The 23,182-nt window shown below is 45.6% G+C and overlaps 1 protein-coding gene across 1 annotated transcript; it reads right to left on the reverse strand.

Annotated features, from left to right (window-relative positions):
* Positions 1-6,978: 6,978 nt before the first annotated feature.
* LOC146234956 (NACHT, LRR and PYD domains-containing protein 3-like) lies at positions 6,979-22,873 on the reverse strand. The gene is made up of 11 exons (XM_084689008.1): positions 22,757-22,873; positions 19,783-20,182; positions 19,185-19,243; positions 18,948-19,061; positions 15,718-15,781; positions 15,384-15,612; positions 13,359-15,168; positions 13,104-13,271; positions 12,326-12,499; positions 11,039-11,085; positions 6,979-7,746 (listed from the first exon to the last, which is right to left on the reverse strand). Exons 2-11 carry the CDS (start codon positions 20,071-20,073, stop codon positions 7,208-7,210), a joined length of 3,495 nt encoding a protein of 1,164 aa, XP_084545134.1. The 5' UTR covers positions 20,074-20,182; positions 22,757-22,873; the 3' UTR covers positions 6,979-7,207.
* Between the last annotated feature and the right edge of the window lie 309 nt (positions 22,874-23,182).

A 23,182-nucleotide genomic window follows, 5' to 3' on the forward strand; every position in this document is an offset into this window, starting at 1 on the left:
AAATAAGAAAACAAGCTAAACATGTAACAAGGGCAAAACATTCATAGTAGTGCACAATTGGGTTGGTTACACACATGTACAAACACACATGCACACACTGGAAACACTACAGGGAAGGTCAGAGTAAGATTCTTAATCAGAAGGTTGCCGGTTCAATTTCTGGCCATGTCAAATTGTTGTGTCCTTGGGCAAGGCACTTCACCCTACTTGCCTCGGGGGGGAATGTCCCTGTACTTACTGTAAGTTTCTCTGGATACGAACGTCTGCTAAATGACTACATGTAAATGTAATGTGCATTTAGGACCAGTAATATGACAGTATTATCCACTTGAATATACACTATGTCTACACTGTCTGTGTGTCTAGTGTGGTCCCCTCTCTCCCTTGACCTGCCCCCCACCCCTCCCTATCTCCTCTCTCCCTTGACCTGCCCCCCACCCCTCCCTATCTCCTCTCTCCCTTGACCTGCCCCCCACCCCTCCCTATCTCCTCTCTCCCTTGACCTGCCCCCCACCCCTCCCTATCTCCTCTCTCCCTTGACCTGCCCCCCACCCCTCCCTATCTCCTCTCTCCCTTGACCTGCCCCCCACCCCTCCCTATCTCCTCTCTCCCTTGACCTGCCCCCCACCCCTCCCTATCTCCTCTCTCCCTTGACCTGCCCCCCACCCCTCCCTATCTCCTCTCTCCCTTGACCTGCCCCCCACCCCTCCCTATCTCCTCTCTCCCTTGACCTGCCCCCCACCCCTCCCTATCTCCTCTCTCCCTTGACCTGCCCCCCACCCCTCCCTATCTCCTCTCTCCCTTGACCTGCCCCCCACCCCTCCCTATCTCCTCTCTCCCTTGACCTGCCCCCCACCCCTCCCTATCTCCTCTCTCCCTTGACCTGCCCCCCACCCCTCCCTATCTCCTCTCTCCCTTGACCTGCCCCCCTCCCCTCCCTATCTCCTCTCTCCCTTGACCTGCCCCCCACCCCTCCCTATCTCCTCTCTCCCTTGACCTGCCCCCCACCCCTCCCTATCTCCTCTCTCCCTTGACCTGCCCCCCACCCCTCCCTATCTCCTCTCTCCCTTGACCTGCCCCCCACCCCTCCCTATCTCCTCTCTCCCTTGACCTGCCCCCCACCCCTCCCTATCTCCTCTCTCCCTTGACCTGCCCCCCACCCCTCCCTATCTCCTCTCTCCCTTGACCTGCCCCCCACCCCTCCCTATCTCCTCTCTCCCTTGACCTGCCCCCCACCCCTCCCTATCTCCTCTCTCCCTTGACCTGCCCCCCACCCCTCCCTATCTCCTCTCTCCCTTGACCTGCCCCCCACCCCTCCCTATCTCCTCTCTCCCTTGACCTGCCCCCCACCCCTCCCTATCTCCTCTCTCCCTTGACCTGCCCCCCACCCCTCCCTATCTCCTCTCTCCCCGCACTTCCTCTCCCACACCCCCCTTACCTAGAGAGAGAGAGATAGAGATTCTATTCTCCTCCCGTCCTTCTCACATGCACTCTACAACCTCTCTCTCTCCTCTTTCTATCTCTCTCTCCTCTTTCCATCTGTCTCTCCTCTTTCCATCTCTCTCTCTGCTCTTTCCATCTCTCTCTCCTCTTTCCATCTCTCTCTCTCCCCTCTCGCAGAGGCAAAAACACATGTTTTTTCTAGTTAAATCTGTATAACAAGTCGTGTGTTGGATAATTTGTAAAATGTACTGTCAGCTAAGCCTCTGTCCTTATGTCTCCCCCCATCACCTCTCCACCCCAGACATAGCCCAGTGTTCCTGTGGTTGGAAATGAGATGCTTTCTGTCTTTCTCTCCATCCCTGTTCTCCGTCCTTTCTCTCCTCCTCCCCTCATCTCTGTTGGGTTCTTGCTCCACCTCTACCCCCCTCTCCCTCTCCTCTCCCTCTCCTCTCCCTCTCCTCTCCCTCTCCTCTCCTCTCCTCTCCTCTCCTCTCCTCTCCTCTCCTCTCCTCTCCTCTCCTCTCCTCTCCTCTCCTCTCCTCTCCTCTCCTCTCCTCTCCTTGTCTCTGTCCTCCTTCCCTTCACTGCGCTCTCACAGTGTGCCCCCCTTGTGTGCTCTCCCCCTGAAGTGAGCACATTCTCCCTCCCTCACATCTATGCTTGCAGCAGGTTATCGCTCTCTCGCCGTTTTCTCTCTCTTTCTGGATCTCTCTCTCCCTCAAGTATCCTCTTTCCTTTCTGACCTTTCTCTATACTGCTTCTTTTACTTGTTGGTTGGTGAGTGGGGTAGGGGGGTATAGGGATGAGGTTAATGTTAACGGAGGAGCTGGTGTTCAGGAGTTTCTCTGGTGTTGAGAGGAGCTGGTGTTTAGGAGTTTCTCTGGTGTTAACAGAGGAGCTGGTGTTTAGGAGTTTCTCTGGTGTTGAGAGGAGCTGGTGTTCAGGAGTTTCTCTGGTGTTAACAGAGGAGCTGGTGTTTAGGAGTTTCTCTGGTGTTAACAGAGGAGCTGGTGTTTAGGAGTTTCTCTGGTGTTGAGAGGAGCTGGTGTTCAGGAGTTTCTCTGGTGTTGAGAGGAGCTGGTGTTTAGGAGTTTCTCTGGTGTTAACCCTCCCGCTGTCCTCGTTGTCTGTGCAAGCAGCCCATGTCATCCAGGTGACAGTGTCTGACTTCAGCAAATCCCTCTCCCATTTACTAACTTGTTTTCTTCTCTACACCCCCGTGTTGTCGGGTTTAAAAACAGGTCACACCTGACTAATAAACTGTATTTCATCCTATCCACATTCTACTGACAAGATTTAGACCTTGGAATCATTTTCAGAGACCCTTACTTTATAATGCTTTAAAAGAAAATGTGTATTTTATGTATTTCTGTGCTAGGAAAAGTCATGTGACACTGTGATGGGTCACAATGACCCGGAGACAGCGCGAGGGTTCTGCCTAGTGGTAATTAGTGATATAACGTGTATGTCACGTGATATGCCCCCCTTACGCATGTATGTTGTTGTATTACGTAAGAAAAGTTGCACCGACATGGCGGGGGTCACATGACCCCAAGACATCGCAAGGGTGGCGGTGTCGTAATACAAGGACCGGGGACTGCCCTTTTTGGCTCTGGTCTGTATCTTTGTCACGCCCCCGAATTTACATCCAGACCAGCCCGAGGTAGCGTCTATCTCCGATAGTAGTTTAGCTGCGCGCTGCTCTGTGTAAGCTACTTATAAGGAATTACAAAGAAGAACGTTTTGAATTATAACAAGGATATTGAAAATGGACCACGGTCGTAAATGCTGTGTTCCAGGCTGTACAGTGAAGGCTAACACTCAGTCTTCCCAAGGAGCCAAACATTCAACAGGCATGGCTGCTGTTGTCTTATGAGAAGATCCCGGCGAAGTTTGACGCTCAATCATTCATTTGCTCTGAACATTTCACCCAAGACAGTTTTGACAACCTTGGACATCTGCAAGCAGGATTTGCTAGGAAGCTGAACCTGGAAAGAGGTGCTGTTCCGACCGTATGCTCATTGCAACCGCAAGCTATAAGGACAGTATGATGTTGTGCTAACAGTTATTAGCAATGCTAACGTTTCCTGTATAAAATACCATACCAGGTAGAATGCTAAATACGTTTCTACACACATCAAATGACTCTAGTTAGACTAGCTGTAGTTGGCATTAGAAGGGAAGCTTCCGAAAAATAGCCAGAAAACGAACAGCAGTCTGGCTTATTGTTAACGTAGATAATCTATTTGAAAGAACAGGAGAAAGGCAGGTGCTTGATACAGGATACGTTAGCATTGCTAGTAACTGTTACTAGTAACACCTAGTAGGCATGTAAACAAGTTTAGCCTGCTAACGCAAGAGCATAGGTAGAATGTGTGATAATTTAGCCTATTTTATTGGCAATGGGGCTAACGTTGATTCATGTTCCTGACTGTGTTTCATTCAAATAAATAACCTGTGTAATGTAAATCTATAATTCACGATGCATGTTTGTCCAGATCTTGGTCATGTTATTTTTCAGCAAGTTATTTAGAGCTAGCTAGCTAACTGAAGCCGAGTAGAATCAGGATATGGTTTGGTTGCTAAGCTGTAGCCTAACGTTCTACCCACCCAAGTCAATCCAGTTTGCTTCAACAACAGAAGTGGAAACAAGTAATTTTATCATTTCAAATGATATATAGTCAATCTGTTGAAAACAGTGTTGTGTAGACACAATAGATTTATTTGCGCGTTTTTATTTCAAGTCTCCAACTTCGGTGTTTCAGCGAGTGCTGTTGTTGGCCGTGTTTTTGCTCCCAGCTTCACTCTTGAAAACCAACCAATCAGCGCACAGCTTATCTAAATATTAATGAGCACACCATAAAAGTAGAAAAGCTAGTGTTTTTTCCCGGGAACATTTCAGAGGATCTGTCAGTGGGCATAGAACAGCACCCGGGCCATTTTCAACCCAACCAATGTTACATACCCTATTCGGAGACCTTAAGGAACAGTGTGAAATACCCCAAAAACCCAGTCAATTGCCCCTTTAAGACAATGGCAGTCAGGTCTTTGTTTGTGCATGTGCAAACAGTAGTAAGAGCAGGGTGAATATGTTCCAAGCCTACCCATGCAAACACACACAAACACACCAAAAAAACAGACTCACAACACGCATCAATTAATTGCTGCTGCATCAATATATACCTGTCCACCAGGGGGAGTTATAAGACATTACTGCTGCATCAATATACACCTGTCCACCAGGGGGAGTTATAAGACATTACTGCTGCATCAATATACACCTGTCCACCAGGGGGAGTTATAAGACATTACTGCTGCATCAATATACACCTGTCCACCAGGGGGAGTTATAAGACATTACTCCTGCATCAATATACACCTGTCCAGCTGGAGACATTGACCAGCATGACATGACGAGGAACATCCCAGTACATGAAAGAGTTCAGACAGATTCTACTGAGACGTAGAAATAGCACTTTAGAAATCATATTTTAAGAAGGAAAGCCTGGATTTGTGGGCTTTCATTGTCAGATAAACTACAGACATTCAAACTGAAGTTACCTTTACTAACCTTTTGTGCATCTCTCACTTCATCCTCTGTCCTAATATTTTATCTTTCACTTATTGTCTCTCTCTCCTCACTCCACCCCCTCTCTTCTAACTTCACCCTCTGACAGAACCAGGGAGTGTGTCCCTCCTCCCTCAATAGCTGTCATTCAGACCAGACTGCACTTGTCTGTCTTTCATTACCTCTCTCCCTCTCCTCTCCATCTCTGTTCACATTTAGATTTATATTTAGTCATTTAGCAGATGCCTTTATCCAGAGCGACTTACAGTAAGTACAGGGACGTTCCCCCCGAGGCAAGTAAGGTGAAGTGCCTTGCCCAAGGACACAATGTCATTTTAGCACGGCGGGGAATCGGTCCGGCAACCTTCTGATTACCAGCCCAACTCCCTCACCCTCAGATGGCTCAGCCATCTGACTCCCAGTTTGTTTCTTTGAGAGTCACCATCACTGCCACTCAGGAATGGCCCAGCAGGGAGTTGTTCTAAGCCAGAACCAGTTCTGCTGTTCTGTTTGTCTGGACCTCTTAAAGGATCCTGTCACCCTCCCCTGTGGTAACAGCTTCAATTCAACATGTTTAATATTTACGATCAGAAATCCTGATGTGTGGGGGGAACTTCGAGGACAAACCCGCGCACGCTCTGTAGATTATCACATGAAACTAAACAATATCCAATTAGAAAGCAAGCTTCCTAGAGAGGCTGGAGGCTCTTATTTTCTCTCGGACACAACCACCATCAAAACTTGAGGTACCCATTTTGTAGAAAAATTTCGTATCATTGATCAAGGCAAGTATGAAATGCCTCTAATACGTAATATTATAATAGTTCAATTTGTGAATTGCACTACTAACCAACAGTCTGTTCCCAGTCTGACAAACGGGTGGAGGGAGAGGAAGTGAGAGGGAGGGTGGTGGGAGAGAGGGAGAGGAGGTGAGAGGGAGGGTTGAGGGAGAGGAGGTGAGAGGGAGGGTGGAGGGTGAGAGGGAGAGGAGGTGAGAGGGAGGGTGGAGGGTGAGAGGGAGAGGAGGTGAGAGGGAGGGTGGAGGGAGAGGAGGTGAGAGGGAGAGGTGAGAGGGAGGGTGGAGGGAGAGGAGGTGAGAGGGAGGGTGGAGGGAGAGGAGGTGAGAGGGAGGGTGGAGGATGAGAGGGAGAGGAGGTGAGAGGGAGGGTGGAGGGAGAGGAGGTGAGAGGGAGGGTGGAGGGTGAGAGGGAGAGGAGGTGAGAGGGAGGGTGGAGGGTGAGAGGGAGAGGAGGTGAGAGGGAGGGTGGAGGGAGAGGAGGTGAGAGGGAGGGTGGAGGGTGAGAGGGAGAGGAGGTGAGAGGGAGGGTGGAGGGACAGGAGGTGAGAGGGAGGGTGGAGGATGAGAGGGAGAGGAGGTGAGAGGGAGGGTGGAGGGAGAGGAGGTGAGAGGGAGGGTGGAGGGTGAGAGGGAGAGGAGGTGAGAGGGAGGGTGGAGGGTGAGAGGGAGAGGAGGTGAGAGGGAGGGTGGAGGGAGAGGAGGTGAGAGGGAGGGTGGAGGGAGAGGAGGTGAGAGGGAGGGTGGGGGGAGAGGAGGTGAGAGGGAGGGTGGAGGGTGAGAGGGAGGGTGGAGGGAGAGGAGGTGAGAGGGAGGGTGGAGGGTGAGAGGGAGAGGGAGAGGAGGTGAGAGGGAGGGTGGAGGGTGAGAGGGAGAGGAGGTGAGAGAGGAGGTGAGAGGGAGAGGAGGTGAGAGAGGAGGTGAGAGGGAGGGTGGAGGGTGAGAGGGAGGGTGGGGGGAGAGAGGAGGTGAGAGGGAGGGTGGGGGGAGAGAGGAGGTGAGAGGGAGAGAGGGGATCACACTCGACACACACACAGTGTATATTCAAGTGAATAATACTGCTATATTACTGGTCCTAAATGTAGTGTTTACAGTGTGTGCATGCATGTGTGTGTGTGTGTGTGTGTCTAAGGCCACTGGATCACCAACAAACACAGCTTGTCTTCTATCATCCTGTATAAAACATCTTTATTTCTCCTTATTTAGTCAGTAAGACACTATTTAGTTGATCACATTCAGTGGAACTGAGATCAAGACAGGATTGTTGTTTGTCAACAATTGAAACAAAACAAACATTCTATACACACCGATATTTGCCAACACTGGGATATCAATTCCAACTGTATACAGTTCAATCTTCAATGACATCTATGAGAACACGGTGTGAGAGTGTGTGAGGGCTATTCTACTTGACACAGGGACAGTGAGGAGTCTAACCCAACCCTGAAACCAGGATAGAGGGGCTCAGTGAATGTGCTGTGGAATGTGTGCAGGTGGGTCAGTGCGTCAGAGGAAACTGTGTAGAAGGACAGAGTGCCGGCCGGCCAGTCCAGATACACTCCTACTCTGTGGGAGCTGGAGGGGGGGGCAGGTATGACAGTTCTCTTATTATTGTGCCTAGCAGAGTAACTGTTATTACTACACTCCAGACTCCAGGACTTGTTATTGAATCCAAGCAAACAGTCATCACCCCTTCCTCTCCTGCTGATTCCTTTATATGTCACTGCTATATGAACCCCTCTTCCACTCCACTCTGCCTCCCAGTAATAACACCCAGACAGACCCTCTCTACACAGCACCTGTGGACAGTTTTCAAATCTCTCTGGGTGATCAGGATACGGCTGCTCCTCCTCTCCCCTCCTCGTCACCTTTCTGTTCTCCTCAGACAGAGAGAGTTCTCTGTGTGCTGTGTTTTGGGCCAGTGTGAGCTCACAGGCATCTGATGGGGAAGACCAAGACACAATATATTACTGATGATCATCATTCACATTAGTCTCTCTCTCTCTCTCTCTCTCTCTCTCTCTCTCTCTCTCTCTCTCTCTCTCTCATATACATATATATATATATATATATATATATATATATATGTATGTATGTATGTATGTATGTATGTATGTATGTATGTATGTATGTATGTATACATATATATTTCTGTTCCAACCTCTCTACCCTGCTCTCTGTCCATCCCTCCATTCCTCTCTTCCAGTCTCCCTCTCTTCCTTTAATTTTCTCTCATTCTGTTCTCCCTCCCTCCCATGCTACTTCTCTCCCTCCAAATCCCTCTCTCCATCATCCCTCATGTCCTTACCCCTGATATGCCCCCATCACTCCATCTGTCTATCCTCCTCATGTTCCCTTCACATTTTATTTAATTCCTCCTTTTCTTTGTCTCTCTATCCCACCCCTCTCTACTCTTTACTTTTCTCTCCTCATCCTCCGTTCTCTCTCAACTATCCATCCTGTGTTCCTCTACAACCACTTTGTTCCCATGGTCTCCCCCTCTCTCACCCTCTGGATCTCCATCCCATCATCTCAATGAATGGTGGAGAGGGGAGGAGAGGGGAAGGGGGGAGAATGGGGGGTGGAGGTGAGAAGGGAACGGGGGGGGGGGGAGAAGGGAGAGAAAAGAGGGGAGGAGGAGAGGGAAAGGAGAGAAGGGGAGGTAAGGAAATTAGAAAGGAGAGGACAAGAGAGTAAGAGGAGAAAGGAGGAGAATGGAGAAGGGCTGAGATAAGAAGGGAGGGAGGAGATGGAGAACACACACTTCCATACAATCAGAGACTGGAGCTTAGAGCAGACACTGGGAGAGGGAGGGGAGAGCAAAGGTAATGAGGGGGTGAAAGGTGGACAGGACAAGAGAAGAGGAGAAGAGGGGCAGTGGAGGAGGGCAGAGGAGAGGGAGGAGGGGAAGAAGGGAGGAAGAGATGAGAGAAAAGGATAGGAAGACAAGAGGAGGGAAGATGAACAGAGATGAGGAACTGGGAGATTAGAGAGGTGGAAGGGAGAAGGGAGTGGAGGAGGAGAAGACAACAGGAGAGTGTAGGGCAGTGGAGAGGGAAGGGAGTGAGGGGTGAGGGGGAGAGGAAACACACACACCAGCTACTGGGAGGAGGGAGGACAGAAGAACAGAACAGGAGTAAAGGAGGAGAGGAGAGGAGGGGAGAGGACGAGGAGAGGAGGAGAAATGAGGAAAGAAGAGGACAGGAGGAGCAGAGAAGGAGAGGAGGTCAATACAGGAGGAGAGGGGAGTAGGGGGAGAAGGGAGTGGAGGAGGAAGGAGGGGAGGACAGGAGGAGAGGGGAGTGGTGAGGGAGAGGAGAGGGTGGGATCTATGAGAGGCTGTCTAGGGCTAAACTACTGAAACACTGCTCATACACAGATACATTCAGAAAAGTAACATTTTCCAAATAGGTTGTAATCAGTGCTTGAAGTGGAGAAAAAAAGGTACCAGTACTCTCTTGCATTGTAGCCTGGCTGCCAGCCCAACTTCGCCCCGCCCACAAAATTTTTATTTGACAGTATGTTTAACATCAAGACTAGCCAGCTATCTAGCCATGTCATTGTCCCCAAATCAATATGTTTACGAACAAAATAATGTGTTGGCCGCAGCATGTCTTGAGTAGAGCTAGCGAGGTTAATCCAATGGGATGTGAGATGAACGGTTACGTGACACTTACTTAGGCTACTGACACGATAAATTCAGAAAAGTAACATTTTCCAAATAGGTTGTAATCAGTGCTTGAAGTGGAGAAAAAAAGGTGCCAGTACTCTCTTGCATTGTAGCCTGGCTGCCAGCCCAACTTCGCCCCGCCCACAAAAAAATTTGGTCGGGAAGTTGGGTCTGGAGGGTCTCGTATTGGGAACGACTATATAAAACCAGGATCTGGGCGGAACAATGAAATTGCCAGGGCTGGCTTTATACGATGATGGACAGATGATCAACAGTAACGTAATCAACAACATCACGAAAGAGCCCTTGGATTGAATTTGTTTTCAACAAACAACATATTACGTTGCTCTGATTGGTTGTAGGTCTATCCAATTGAGCGAAGAGGCATTTGTTTTACGAGTTCGGTTGAAACACGGCCCATAGTCACAGCCCAACTGAGAGTTTTCAGACTCATATTCTGACTAGAATTAGGAGTATGACAATGTCAGGCTAATTGCATTGGCAAATCATAATGAAATTTGAGATTTCTACAGTGAAAAACAAAACTTCATATCATTTAAAATTCTCGTGCTGTCAGGGGCTGCTGCAGCACCCTCAGCACCGCTAGTTCCCGCAGCCATACATAAATATATGTATTTATTTAAACAAGTTTGAAGCTCATCATCCGTAGCCTACCCAATGTTCCTGGTTGGACTTGGACCTCTGTTGACGTGTCTGGCTCTGGCACACGCGTTATCTTACTGCCTTTCTGAAGCCAGGCTAACATAGTTACTTACAAACCAAAGTCGTTTAGTTTCTAGGTTTGAAAGCAGCAGTGAACAGTCCGTTTTACTCAGGCATCAGTTGATGCTGTCTAGATACATTTTTCAAATCTAGCGTACCGGCACGCAAGAAAAGGTGCCACAGTAACAGCTAGCTTACTAAGCTAAGCAGTTAGCTTAAGTTTCTCAAAATCATAAACGGAGGTTTTGACTGTGTCCCTGTTGTTATTGTTAGCTACTTATTTCAGACACTTTGTACAGGCTCATACCAAAGAAGAATGTTCTTTGCTCATACTATGTAGCCAGCGCAAGCATTGGTGAACAAACTGTTTTGCTGGAACTACGTAGCTGATTGGCTGCTTATCAGGTGATAATGTACACCCCTGCAACCAATCATAATCGAGTATTCACCCAGACCATGGTATATAATAAAACATTTGTTATTGAATCGTTCAATAACAAGTGAAGTATTTGAGTAATTGAATCATTCATTCAAACCAAGTTTTTCTTATAATTCACATTAATTAAACAGTTTAAATAGACTTCTGCAATTAACAGCAATTATGTTATTTTGTTTAGTTGTTTCTTCAGAATCATGATCTCTATTTTATTCTCAATGTATCCAGAATCGTGTAGCTCTAAATACATATAGCTTGTGTATGTATAATTTTGTTCTATTTAAAGTCATGTATAGCTGGAAGGGCCCGAAAATGACCCAAGCCCAGGGACCCCCACCGCCCTAAATCCGGCCCTGCTTGTATGACCTTGTGTACTAGAACCAAGTAGCAGTCAATACTCACATCTCCTAGGGCCAGGTTTGATCCTGCACTCTCCACCATGATCCACACTGTAGGGATAAGCAGAGGAATTATGAAAATACACTTCACCTGTTGATAAGTGACTTAGCAACTGACTTAGCACTACAGAGGTGTATTCCACAAAGTAGGTTTTACAAACTCTGAGCCCAACCCTGAACTCTGACTTGATGAACCCTGAGATGGGAAGCTCAGAGTTATCGGTTCCAGAACAGCTGAGTTAGTTCCATTCTAATTCACTGGAATTAGAAAATCTCATGCGTGCAGGCGAGTATGAAGACATTTTCAGAAAGCAAAAAAACAACTGCAACAGCAAAAGAGAGGCAATTGGTCATTCAGTACATTTCAATGCAGAAGTGTTTCCCACACAGACTATTTTGTGGCGGTACACTTTCGTTAATACTATTATTTGTTTTACGCTATTTAAAACAGGCAGCGTATTCGTTCAGATGCATTTCCTTTCCCTGCTCTCCCTCCGTCACTCACGCGTCTCTCACACACACACTCACACACACACACAGTCACAACGTCAGCACACATTAGCAGTCAGCCAGAACTGTGTGTAGGTTGTCCTTTGATGATCAATTCCAAATATGCTTTCATCAGATTTAATCCAACAACATTACTATTTTACTGATAATGTTGCAAAGTGGTGAACCATTCCAATTTTTGGCATTTTGAGCCCTCACAGCTTCTTGCACTCAATCACTTACGAGGTGACATCAGGTAAGTGTGTGAGAGTTCAGGGCTTAGGGTTTAGGGGGGACATTGGGATTGGTCCTTAGTATCATCATTCTCTGCAGAAAGGTGTCCATAACTGATATCAAGTAAACATAACAATATGTGTAGTTAAATACATTCGGCAAATATAACAATGAGTCCAACGTAATGTTTATTACATGAGGCTCAAAAACTATTTTGCGCTCAAATTGATGCATTTTTTTTTTAATCTTGTTGAAGTCCCGAGTTACATTCACTTCAAACCGACACTAGGACCTAGGTTTGAGCTGAGCTACATTTTACAACGTCTGGTTTTAGTGACCTCTTTTTCTGGAACTAAAACCCCAGTTTCCCTTTATTTTCAGGGTTTAAAAACTCTGTTTTCATTAAACTGGAATAGACAACTGGAAATACAATTATGATGGTGGCTCTAATCATAGTTGAACCATATTGTAGATTGAAAAGTAAACATGTAGTTTTGAATTATATCATGATGAAATGCAAGGCCTATTAACGTAATTAGATGTATAGATGAAACAAACATCTCCTTACTGGAGTTTCTCCAGTCTGCAGTGTGGATCCTCCAGTCCAGCAGAGAGCAGCTTCAATCCTTTTTCTCCTGGATGATTGTAGCTCAGGTCCAGTTCCCTCAGGTGGAAGGGGTTGGACATCAGAGCTGAGGCCAGAGAAGCACAGCCTTCCTCTGTGACCAGACAGCCTGACAGCCTGTAGAAAGAGGATCAATGTTGTGACAGAATCCACCTGGGCTTCCAGAGTGAGTTGTTAATGTTGCAGGGCGGTGCCACAGTGTTGGAGTTTCATTTTAAATTCTTGTGCTGAGGCGATGCTACGGTGGCCACAAACGCCTTGCAACAAGCAAATTAAGAATACATCTTCAATTTGACAACACATGCTCAGCATTCAGCAAATTTGCTGCAAATACACACAACGCAAATATCGAAACAATGCAAAACGGGAAGCACACAAACTCTGAAAGAAATGTCAGAAAAAAACCGCTACATCCAGTTTTCACAATGGAAGTGCTCCAGGCCTCTAAGGGGAGCCCTCAGCTTTATTTTCGTGCGAGAGAGAGAGAGAGAGAGAGAGAGTGAGAGTGAAGAGGAGAAGTTTGTTTTGGAAACGGGACCAAAAGTAAAGGGACGCGATAAAAAGGTTAGTATTCATTTTTACATTTGGCCCTCCTCTTTTACAGTATTTTAAAGTTTCCAAAACAAACCTCTACCTTTAATAGACCACAAGCTTACAACCAGTGTGTGATTCAGTGCATGGTGTGAGATTATCACTATAGTTGTTGAACATGAATACAGACCTCAGTGTCTCCAGCTTGCAGAGTGGATTCCCCAGTCCAGCAGAGAGCAGCTTCATGCCTGAATCCCCCAGGTTGTTGTTACTCAAGTCCAGCTCTGTCAGATCTGAGGAGGGGAGAGCTGAGGCCAGCGCTTCACAGCACCGTTCTGAGAGGTTACAGTCATTCAGCCTACATGACATAACGACAACATGAGACATCATCAGAGTCATGTTTATCATACAATCATGAAATATAATATCTAACCCTTATACATACAGAGCAGTTTTTGAGTTTTTGACCACTGGCAGCAGCCTCAGAAGACCTTCCTCTGATCTGAAGTATATCTTCAGGTCAAACACGTCCATCTTCTCTTCTGAAGTCAGCAACACAAAGACCAGAGCTGACCACTGTGTAGATGAAAGCTCCTCACTGGAGAGACTTCCTGAGCTCAGGTACTGTTGGATCTCCTCCACCAGAGAATGGTCATTCAGTTCATTCAGACAGTGGAACAGATTCATGCATCTCTCTGGAGATGGATCCTCTCTAATCTTCTCCTTGATGTACTTGACTGTTTCTTCATGGCTCTGTGTGTTGCTTCTTGTCTGATTCAGTAGGCCTCGTAAGTCAGACTGATTGGATTCCATTGAGAGGCCCAGGAGGAAGCGGAGGAAAAGGTCCAGGTGTCCATTCTTACTCTGCAAGGCCTTGTCCACAGCACTCTTGTAGAATCGGACTTCTGGTTTCTCTCTGAAAAGAGCCAACAGTTTGTTGGAACTGGAAGCTAATGGATTCTTAGACATCAGATTCTCATCGTTGTTGATGAATGAGAAAAACACAAACACAGCAGCCAGAAACTCCTGAAAGCTCAGATGGACAAAGCAGAACACCTTCTCCTGGAAAACTTTGCCATCTTCTCTGAAGATCTGTGTGAACACTCCTGAGTGCACTGAGGCATCACAGACATCAATGCCACACTCTGTCAGGTCTTTCTCATAGAAAATCAGGTTGCCTTTCTCCAGCTGGTGGAAGGCCAGTTTTCCCAGTGACAAAATACTCTGAATGTTGTCTTCATCCCAGTGTGGATCGGTCTCAGTTTTCCCAGCATACTTCACCTTCTTCTGTTTGGTCTGTAACACCAGGAAGGTTGTGTACATCTCAGTCAGGGTCTTGGGCATCTTCTCTTTCTTCTCTGTTCTCAGCATGTCTTCAAGGACTGTAACAGAAATCCAAGAGAAGACTGGTATGTGGCACATGATGTAGAGAGTTCTTGATGTCTTGATGTGTGAGATGATTCTCCTGGCCAGGATCTCATCACTGCATCTCTTCATGATGTACTCATCCTTCTGTGGGTCATTGAACCCTCGTACCTCCGTCACCAGGTCAACACACTCAGAAGGGATCTGACTGGCTGCTGCAGGTCGAGTGGTTATCCAGATGAGAGCAGAGGGAAGAAGCTTTCCTCTGATCAGGTTGGTCAGCAGCACATCCACTGAGGTGGACTCTGTGACATCACACCAGCTCTTGTTCTTTTTGAAGGCTAAGGGCAGTCGACACTCATCCAGACCGTCAAAGACAAACAGAACGTTGTACTTGTCGTAAATGGAGATTCCTGATTCTCTGGTTTCTGAGAAGAAGTGATGGACAAGTTCCATCAGACTGAACTCCTCTCCAGCCAACAAATTCAGCTCTCGAAACGGTAGAGGAAAGATTAACTGGATTTCATGATTGGCTAGTCCTTCAGCCCAATCTGTGATGAACTTCTGCACAGAGACAGTTTTTCCGATGCCAGCAACTCCTTTTGTCAGAACAATTCTGATAGGTGTGTCTCGTCCAGCTGAGGGTTTAAAGATGTTGTTGTATGTGATGGCTGTTTCTGTTCTCGCTGATTTCCTGAATGCTGTCTCAATCTGTCTCACCTCGTGTTCATTATTGACCTCTCCATTCTCACCCTCTGTGATGTAGAGATCTGTGTAGATCTCATTGAGAAGAGTTTGTTTTCCTTGTTTAGCTATGCCCTCAAACACAGTTTCAAACTTCTTCCTTAGTGCAGATTTGAGTTTCTGTCGACAAATCTCTGCACGCTCATCTAAACAAAAAACAACACGTTAAGTGCGTGTTTTTTTTAAATGTAGTTTTGATTATTCACAGATTATGAACTGACAATGTATCCTCGACATTCATTTCATTCATAGGAAGATATATATATGACATTGGGCTATTCTGAGTCTCAGAACTTTGTATATCTAACCTTCATCATATACCATCAATCGGTCAACTAAGACTAAATATGGAGTCTGTTACTTTTCTCCAGAGTGTCAGCCAGCTCCTTCTGGTTCATGTTCCTCAGGACGTGCAGTGTGATCTTCAGAGCTCCCTCTCTGGCACTGCTCTCCTGCTTCTGATATTCAGGGTCCACCACTTCCTGGTCCTCCCTCTGACTCTCTAAGCCTTCTGGGAAATCTGAACTCAGAATCCTCTTCATCCTCTTCAGCTCTTTCTTCACAAACCTGATGACAGTCTCCTCAAGCACCTGAAACAGAGAGGGAAGATATCAGACGAACCAGGAACTATCTACAAAGTAGAACAATATGATACAAACAGTCTTGTTTGTACTTCAGATTAACACAAAACTCACAGTGAAAATGGAGGACAAGTCCTCATGGTGACTCTGGTCTGACTCAAACTTCTCCTGTTGATCTCTGAGGACAAGAGATGACATTACTTAACCACATGAATCACATGTACAAGGGCTGATAATCTACTAAAGAGTATATCATATATAAGCATGAGTGGTAATCTTAACTGTATCCACTCATGCATGCACACAGACACACTATTAGAATGATACCATCACTACCAAATAAACCATCTTCTATGGGTATATCTAACGCCAACCATTCATCAAAGATTGGAGCACTGTCACCCCCAGGTAAACAAGTGTGTTGTGTTTCAACCAGACACTGAAGAATGCCATCAGGGTCCACCTCACACAGGGCTGCATGTTTGCTAGCAGCCTGCTTTAGACACTGCAGCACTCCTCCACCCAGGAGTTGAAGACCTTCTGGTCTCAACCAGTCTAAGTGGGCTGAGCCCCGCCCGGTCTGTGCTCATACCAGGCCTGGTACCTGCAGGGCTGGACACTGACTCTCATGCTGTCTGTCTGTGTGTGTGTAAGTCTGTGTGTGTGCGTGTCTCTGTGTGTGTGCGTGTCTCTGTGTGTGTGCGTGTCTCTGTGTGTGTGCGTGTCTCTGTGTGTGTGCGTGTCTCTGTGTGTGTGCGTGTCTCTGTGTGTGTGCGTGTCTCTGTGTGTGTGCGTGTGTGAAACTTTCACTGGAGCTGCACTGATCTCTCTTATTTGTATGTAAAGCTATTATAACAAAATTACATGTTTACAATAAATGTATATTCTTTTAAGGTGAAGAAGTAACTCACAGACTTATCCTGGAGTCTGTATTGAATTAAAGAGAGCAGCTTTGAATAACATGTCTGCACCGACATGGAATTACCTAAAGGTAGTATGGTATGGCTTGCATAACTGCATTTGTTTCAGGGTAGTTTGTTGTGGTTGTGTTGTGGTTGTGTCTCTGTGTTAATTTCAGGTTAAGTTCATCATTAAAGCAGCACAGTGGACTGGTAGGTTTTGGTCCGTGTTGGGGGTAACGCATCATGTAATATAATACGTTACATCATATTTTTACTTGAGTGAGTAACAAGTAATATAACGCGTAACCGGGGCTCGAAATTGGCACCCGCCAAGCGCCAATGGCGTGTAGATATTTGGGCTGTCGACTAAATTGTGTCCGATGCAATTGAAGACACAATTTAGAAATTGCGGAGTACAACTCCCGACTACCACGCCCGTTATGGTTAAAAAAAGCTTGCACCGCCAACACAAACAGTTGTGCGCGCATTTAGATGGCAGAAAACTGGAAACATACCTTTTATGACAGCTAGAGAATGACACGGATAATACAAATAGGCCCCTAGTTAGATTTAAAAATACAAAAAAGGTGAGGATTACAGCATTTCAGAGAGAAAGCAATTCCCCATTGATCTGTCACATCAGAATTTTGATTTGGAAAATCCCGAGCGAATGAAAAATGTCGCCTATGAAAAATGTCAGCGAATATATGTTCTCAATAGTATGTTTCAAGTAGGCTACAGCCGAACCCTCATTCTGTTTTAATCACTAGTAATCGAGTTGATAAGCGTGTCTTCTTGTCTGATCAATATGCAACTGTGAGGTGCCCGAATGGACAGAGCGGCCAGTAAACAGTCATTCCGCTGCGAGTGCCAGCCCGACGTGCACGAATACACCTGTACAAAGGAAAATTCCACTCAAAATGCTGACAAAAGTTTGATTAACGATTTCCAACGCAACCTCCATTGGTATTCTTAACCTGGAATTATAGTGTAAGCACGAAGAAAAAATTAAAGGAAATTGCTAAACACCCGGGAATATATACATTGATTAGAATATATATTATTATTATAGGCTATATATATATATTTTTTTGGAGCACCGAAGACCAATTTTGACCCAGGAAAACCCCTACATCCCGAGAGTGATTTATAATGATATTAAAATCATAGGTAAAGGTTGTTTATGTCAAACAATTTCAGAGTACCTCTGAAGTGCCAGGTTTAATTTTGGCCGGAAAAAAATATTATTGGCTGGTCATTTTTTTCATCTCCCAGCCATTTTGGCTGGTAAGCCAAAAAGTTAATTTCAAGCCCTGCGCGTAACCTTTTGACATGGAATAATATTATTACAGTTAACCTACTTATTTAACTAACTTGCGTTACTTGTTCAATTTACTGCATGAATTAAACAAATGACTTAAATAGCTTTATAAATACAGATTGTTGCCTATAAACGATACTTCCTGGGCGCAGTAGCCTACTGTTTGCCTTTGATTCACGTTGCAGGCGATCATGGCCGCAGAACGTGTTACTGTGTCGCTTTCATTGAAGATATTTGAAAAAACATTAAAGTGAAATGCAAACTGTGCCCCAACAAAATATTATCTTCTGCCAATAACAGAACTTCAAACTTCTCAAAACTGTCCACAGAGAAACAAAGCTGGAAGCTAGTGAAAAATCCACTTTAAACCATAAGAGAGATGGAGACCCGTTTACACAACTCGCTAGTCAGAGTAAAAGTAATATAATAAGTAGTAATATTACTTTGTACAGAAAGTAATAATGTAACTTAATCACACTACTCTTACTGAACAATATAAGTAATAACTTATATGTTACTTTTTTTAGTGACTTCCCCCAACACTGGTTGTGGTCCTGTCTCTCACTGATCAAACACAACAAGGAGGTCAAACGTGTTGATGTGTCTGATGGTGGTCTAGTGGTTAAACCATAGATCCATAAAGAGAAGACCAACACCACATGTTAATGAAGTAAGTAAGGGATAATGCCCGACGAGGTGTCCAATATCATCTGATAACGGACGATGCGGAGGCGTGAACCGTCCGACGCTCCGCATCGTCCGTTATCAGATGATATTGGACACCTCGTCGGGCATTATCCCTTACATAATGTACACCCCTGCAGCCAATCAGAATCGAGTATTCACCCAGACCATGGTATAATATTAAATAACAGCTTCCTCTCACTGTGTAGCTCTACCTCATGGTCTGAACATCAGCCAGGCTATGAGTTCTGACTTAGTTTAGTAAAAATGTCACATGATGATCCTGAATCTAATGATGAATTGTACTAATTATTTATTGTGTGTTGTCCTTGACTGTGTGTGGCCTACCTACCTGTATACACTATACACAGATGGCTTCTTCACATCATGTCACCTTCATCATACAACACTGAACACCAGCAACGGTCAGTACATACCCTTCATCAGAAGGTCCTCCTCCATCACTGAACTTGAAAGGTGGTTCCATGGACCTGTCACTCTTCATGGACATACAGCTGGGTACAGGTGAGGCTGGTCTCTGCTGGATTGGGCTTCAACACAACAGAGACAGACCTTCAGTCTCTCATGTATTCAGACTAATGATGATGTCATAATATCACTGCTGAGCTCTGAGATGGAGAACAGTCATGAACAGGTCTGGATTCTCATCTTACCTCTTAGCTTTGGTGTCCATGTCATGTTCCCCAGAGAGACTCATTTCAGGGACAGCCCTCTGAAACACAGTAAAGATTAATAAATGAATAATTATTGATAATAGGGAGACAGGGGCAAGTTGTCACAGGATCAAGTTGGAATACTGCTGTCAGACTGAGGTTTGGTGTCAAAAGTTCAGATGATTGTTTAATCTGTATCATCAGAGGCTATCTTCATTAGATGATGCAGTCTAGAGTCATGACATCAAAACACTCGAACACCATTTTTTAATATTTAAGGATTACCTAACAATGCATTTTAAACACAAGTGCATATTAAGTGACATGGGTTAAACCTCAGTCAGAGTCACATGTTGACACTGTGTCAGGTGTTACCCTCTGTCCTTGTACACAGGCTGCCTGTGTTGTTTCAGGGAGGATCTGTACAGCAGGTTTCAGGACCATGTCTCCTCTTTTAAAACAGTTTAATGTCCACTGCTGTAACACACCACATCTATAAACTAATGATGCTTCTATCTGAATGACTGTTCTGGTATGTCACTGTCCCCCCATGTTGTTCTACATTCAGTACGACCCTGTTCACCACACTGAAACCCACCTGTGGTGTCTTGTGTCGTCGTCTTGTCTCAGGGACTCTGGTGGTCTCTGGTCTGGGGGGGTCAGCAGGGTCCAGTGGGGACCTGCTGGGAAGTTCCCTGACACACTTGTGGGGGACGTAGAAGGGCTCGGTCCTCTCATCCTTGCAGACGAGCCACCGGTCATCGCTGGTCTTCCCCAGGAGGAGGTATTGTTCATTGGGTTTGATGGAGATGATGCTGCCAGTTCTATCTGTGTACTGATACGCAAACTCCACTACAACCACACCTGTGCTGCGCCTCATAAAGCTCATTGCTACAACGACCACCCTGTGGCCACGCCCACTCCAAGGGAGAGGGGTTGACCTACAGGTGCAGGCTGGGAAGGGTGAGGGGCGTGGTTCAGACTCAAGAGCAGTCTTCCTAGGGAGGGAAAAGAAAACATTGGTTAACTGTACATATTAAAACACACTAACACACAGGCATGTAGACACTATCACAGGCACTGTGAAACACACTAACACACAGGCATGTAGACACTATCACAGGCACTGTGAAACACACTAACACACAGGCATGTAGACACTATCACAGGCACTGTGAAACACACTAACACACAGGCATGTAGACACTATCACAGGCACTGTGAAACACACTAACACACAGGCATGTAGACACTATCATAGGCACTGTGGAACACACTAACACACAGGCATGTAGACACTATCACAGGCACTGTGAAACACACTAACGCACAGGCATGTAGACACTATCACAGGCACTGTGAAACACACTAACACACAGGCATGTGGACACTATCACAGGCACTGTGAAACACACTAACACACAGGCATGTAGACACTATCACAGGCACTGTGAAACACACTAACACACAGGCATGTAGACACTATCACAGGCACTGTGAAACACATTAACACACAGGCATGTAAACACTATCACAGGCACTGTGAAAGACATGCTGAGGGTAAAGGTGTTCAGCAGCTTTAGTCTAATGCCCAAGCAGCTCCTCAGCTTGAAGGCCCTGATGGATCTTGGTGGTACACGGCTCCTTCTGGTTATTCCATTCCATGAACTTCATTTTAATAGCCCAAACTATCTTCCCCAATAGTTTTTTTTGTTCTCAAACCTGGCTTAATATAAATACTTTTTTCAGAGAGGATTTTTTGCTAGAGACCAATTTGCAAAACAAACGCTAAAGCACCACATTTATCTGCTTACATCAAAGACGACACAGACCAATTATTAAGGTAGGAACATAGCGAGACACTCTGCTGTGCCGCTTCAACAAGTCATCGACTAAAGTTATACTGTAATAGTGTTTTGCTCACTTGGAATCGGGATTTGATTATTTTAACATGACTAGGAATTATGATAAAACACAGTTTCCTAGACATGGATTGTGCCTAGTCCTATCCTACAAATGTTCTTAATGGAAATCTACACAGAATATTTATTTTATTTTAGCACTAGGCTTAATTCATGTCTGGGTAACTGTATCGTAGAGTTCCACCACTAGGAAACTGCAGAGAGGGGCAGGACCAAGAATGTACCTTAAGAAGGAGAACTGTATGTCCTCTAGAACCAGACTGTCCTAACTCATCTAACTAATATTACTGATGCCTTCAATCCTGTTTTCCTGGTTTAATGCAACTTTATCAACCCAGCATTGATCAAATCTTCCCAAGGTGCTGGTATGTCAATCAGGTCATTTATATCAGTCAAGCATCCTAGGCCTCCTAAGACATGATCCTGACTGAACCATACAGACAGGTCATTCTCTCTCTCTCTGTATCAATAATAATGTATTTAATAATTTGTAAATGAAGCAAGTCCAAGTCTTTCTACTTTCTGCAGAAGCTGATGAATGTCACGTCTCTTTATCTCTCTTTCCCTTTTTCCTCCCCCCTCTCTCTTTCTCTCTCTATGCCCCTCTCTTCCTCCCTCTGTGTCTTGTCCTCTTCTTTCTCTTCCTCCCTTCTATTCGTCTTTCTCTTCCTTTCTCTCCCCCTTTACTCAATTCCGATCTCTGTCTTCCACCCCCTTTTCTCTCTCTCTCTCTCTCTCTCTCTCTCTCTCTCTCTCTCTCTCTCTCTCTCTCTCTCTCTCTCTGTCTCTCTCACAACACACATTCCATTATTGCCTGTCCAGGTACTGTTGAAACAATTTCATGTATGAGGAAATGTTGTTTTTAACTCCCCTCCTCTTTGACAGTAAACTTCGTAACAGTGCTAACTAAATTACATCTTCTGTTTTCCCAACCTCAGTGTTCTGTGTAAACTATGTAATGAATGAGGAAACACCTGTAGTTTAGCTCAGGCAGCAACCCATGACAAAGTACTGGGTAACTGGTTAGACCTGTTAGGCCCTCTGCAACAAAAACTAAGCTAAACTTAACCCTCCTCTCTCTGCCCTGTCTCTGATCACCTGCCCTGCCAGAACCCTCCTCTCTCTGTCCTGTCTCTGATCACCTGCCCTGCCAGAACCCTCCTCTCTCTGTCCTGTCTCTGATCAGGGTCTTTCTCATGCTCAGGATACTCTTGCACAGTGTAAATCAAACATTCACCTATGCACAGAGGAACACATGGAACAGGTTTACACTATATGGTGTATTGAATGAAGGTTCATGTCATCATAGGCTGTCATAGGCTAGCCATCTCTTTGATCCACAATCAGAAACAGTACATCCTCTCCCTGTTGAACAGCACAGGTAGGAGATCCTTAACCACTGACTGACATTGTTGCCAACACACAATAGCCTATGATAACATTTACAGACACAATAGACATGTTTAACGGACATGAAATCTTGTTATATTGCAGCCTAGGATCTATGCTGATAAACAAACACACCTGCAGTATTTGAAAAGAGAAGACATCAGACCAGTATAGGGATGTTGATTTACTTCATCATAAGCTATCCTGGACTGACAGTAAATCCTTCACTCTCCAACATATGAATAAACACCTTCTACTGACCTTTATAAAACTCTGGTTTCACCATCAGCCTCCTTCCTCTCTGTGCTCCAGCAGGTTCTGTGTGTGTCTGACAGTAATGCTGACAGTCTGATCACCTGTAGTGCTGCCTTGTACTCATCTGATCCCAACATTAAAGACTCCTCTTACTGCTGTTGTTATTGGTACTCTTCATGAACATACAGTACATATTTGAATGTGTCACACCCACATACATACACACACACACACTTATGCTTGGACCAGTTGATCCTGTTTGGAGTCTTATTACTGGAACTTTCTTATATAAGGGTGCATGCATGCCAAAACAGGATGGGAGAATGGCAGAGGTTTGAAGGAGAGAGGGGGAGGAGTAGAGGAGACAGGGGGTGAGGAGGAGGAGTAGAGGAGGTAAAGGAGACAGGGGGTGAGGAGGAGAGAGGGGGAGGA

Source organism: Hypomesus nipponensis, chromosome 23, assembly GCF_054491055.1.
Source record: "Hypomesus nipponensis isolate SF chromosome 23, ASM5449105v1, whole genome shotgun sequence".
NCBI lineage: Eukaryota > Metazoa > Chordata > Actinopteri > Osmeriformes > Osmeridae > Hypomesus > Hypomesus nipponensis.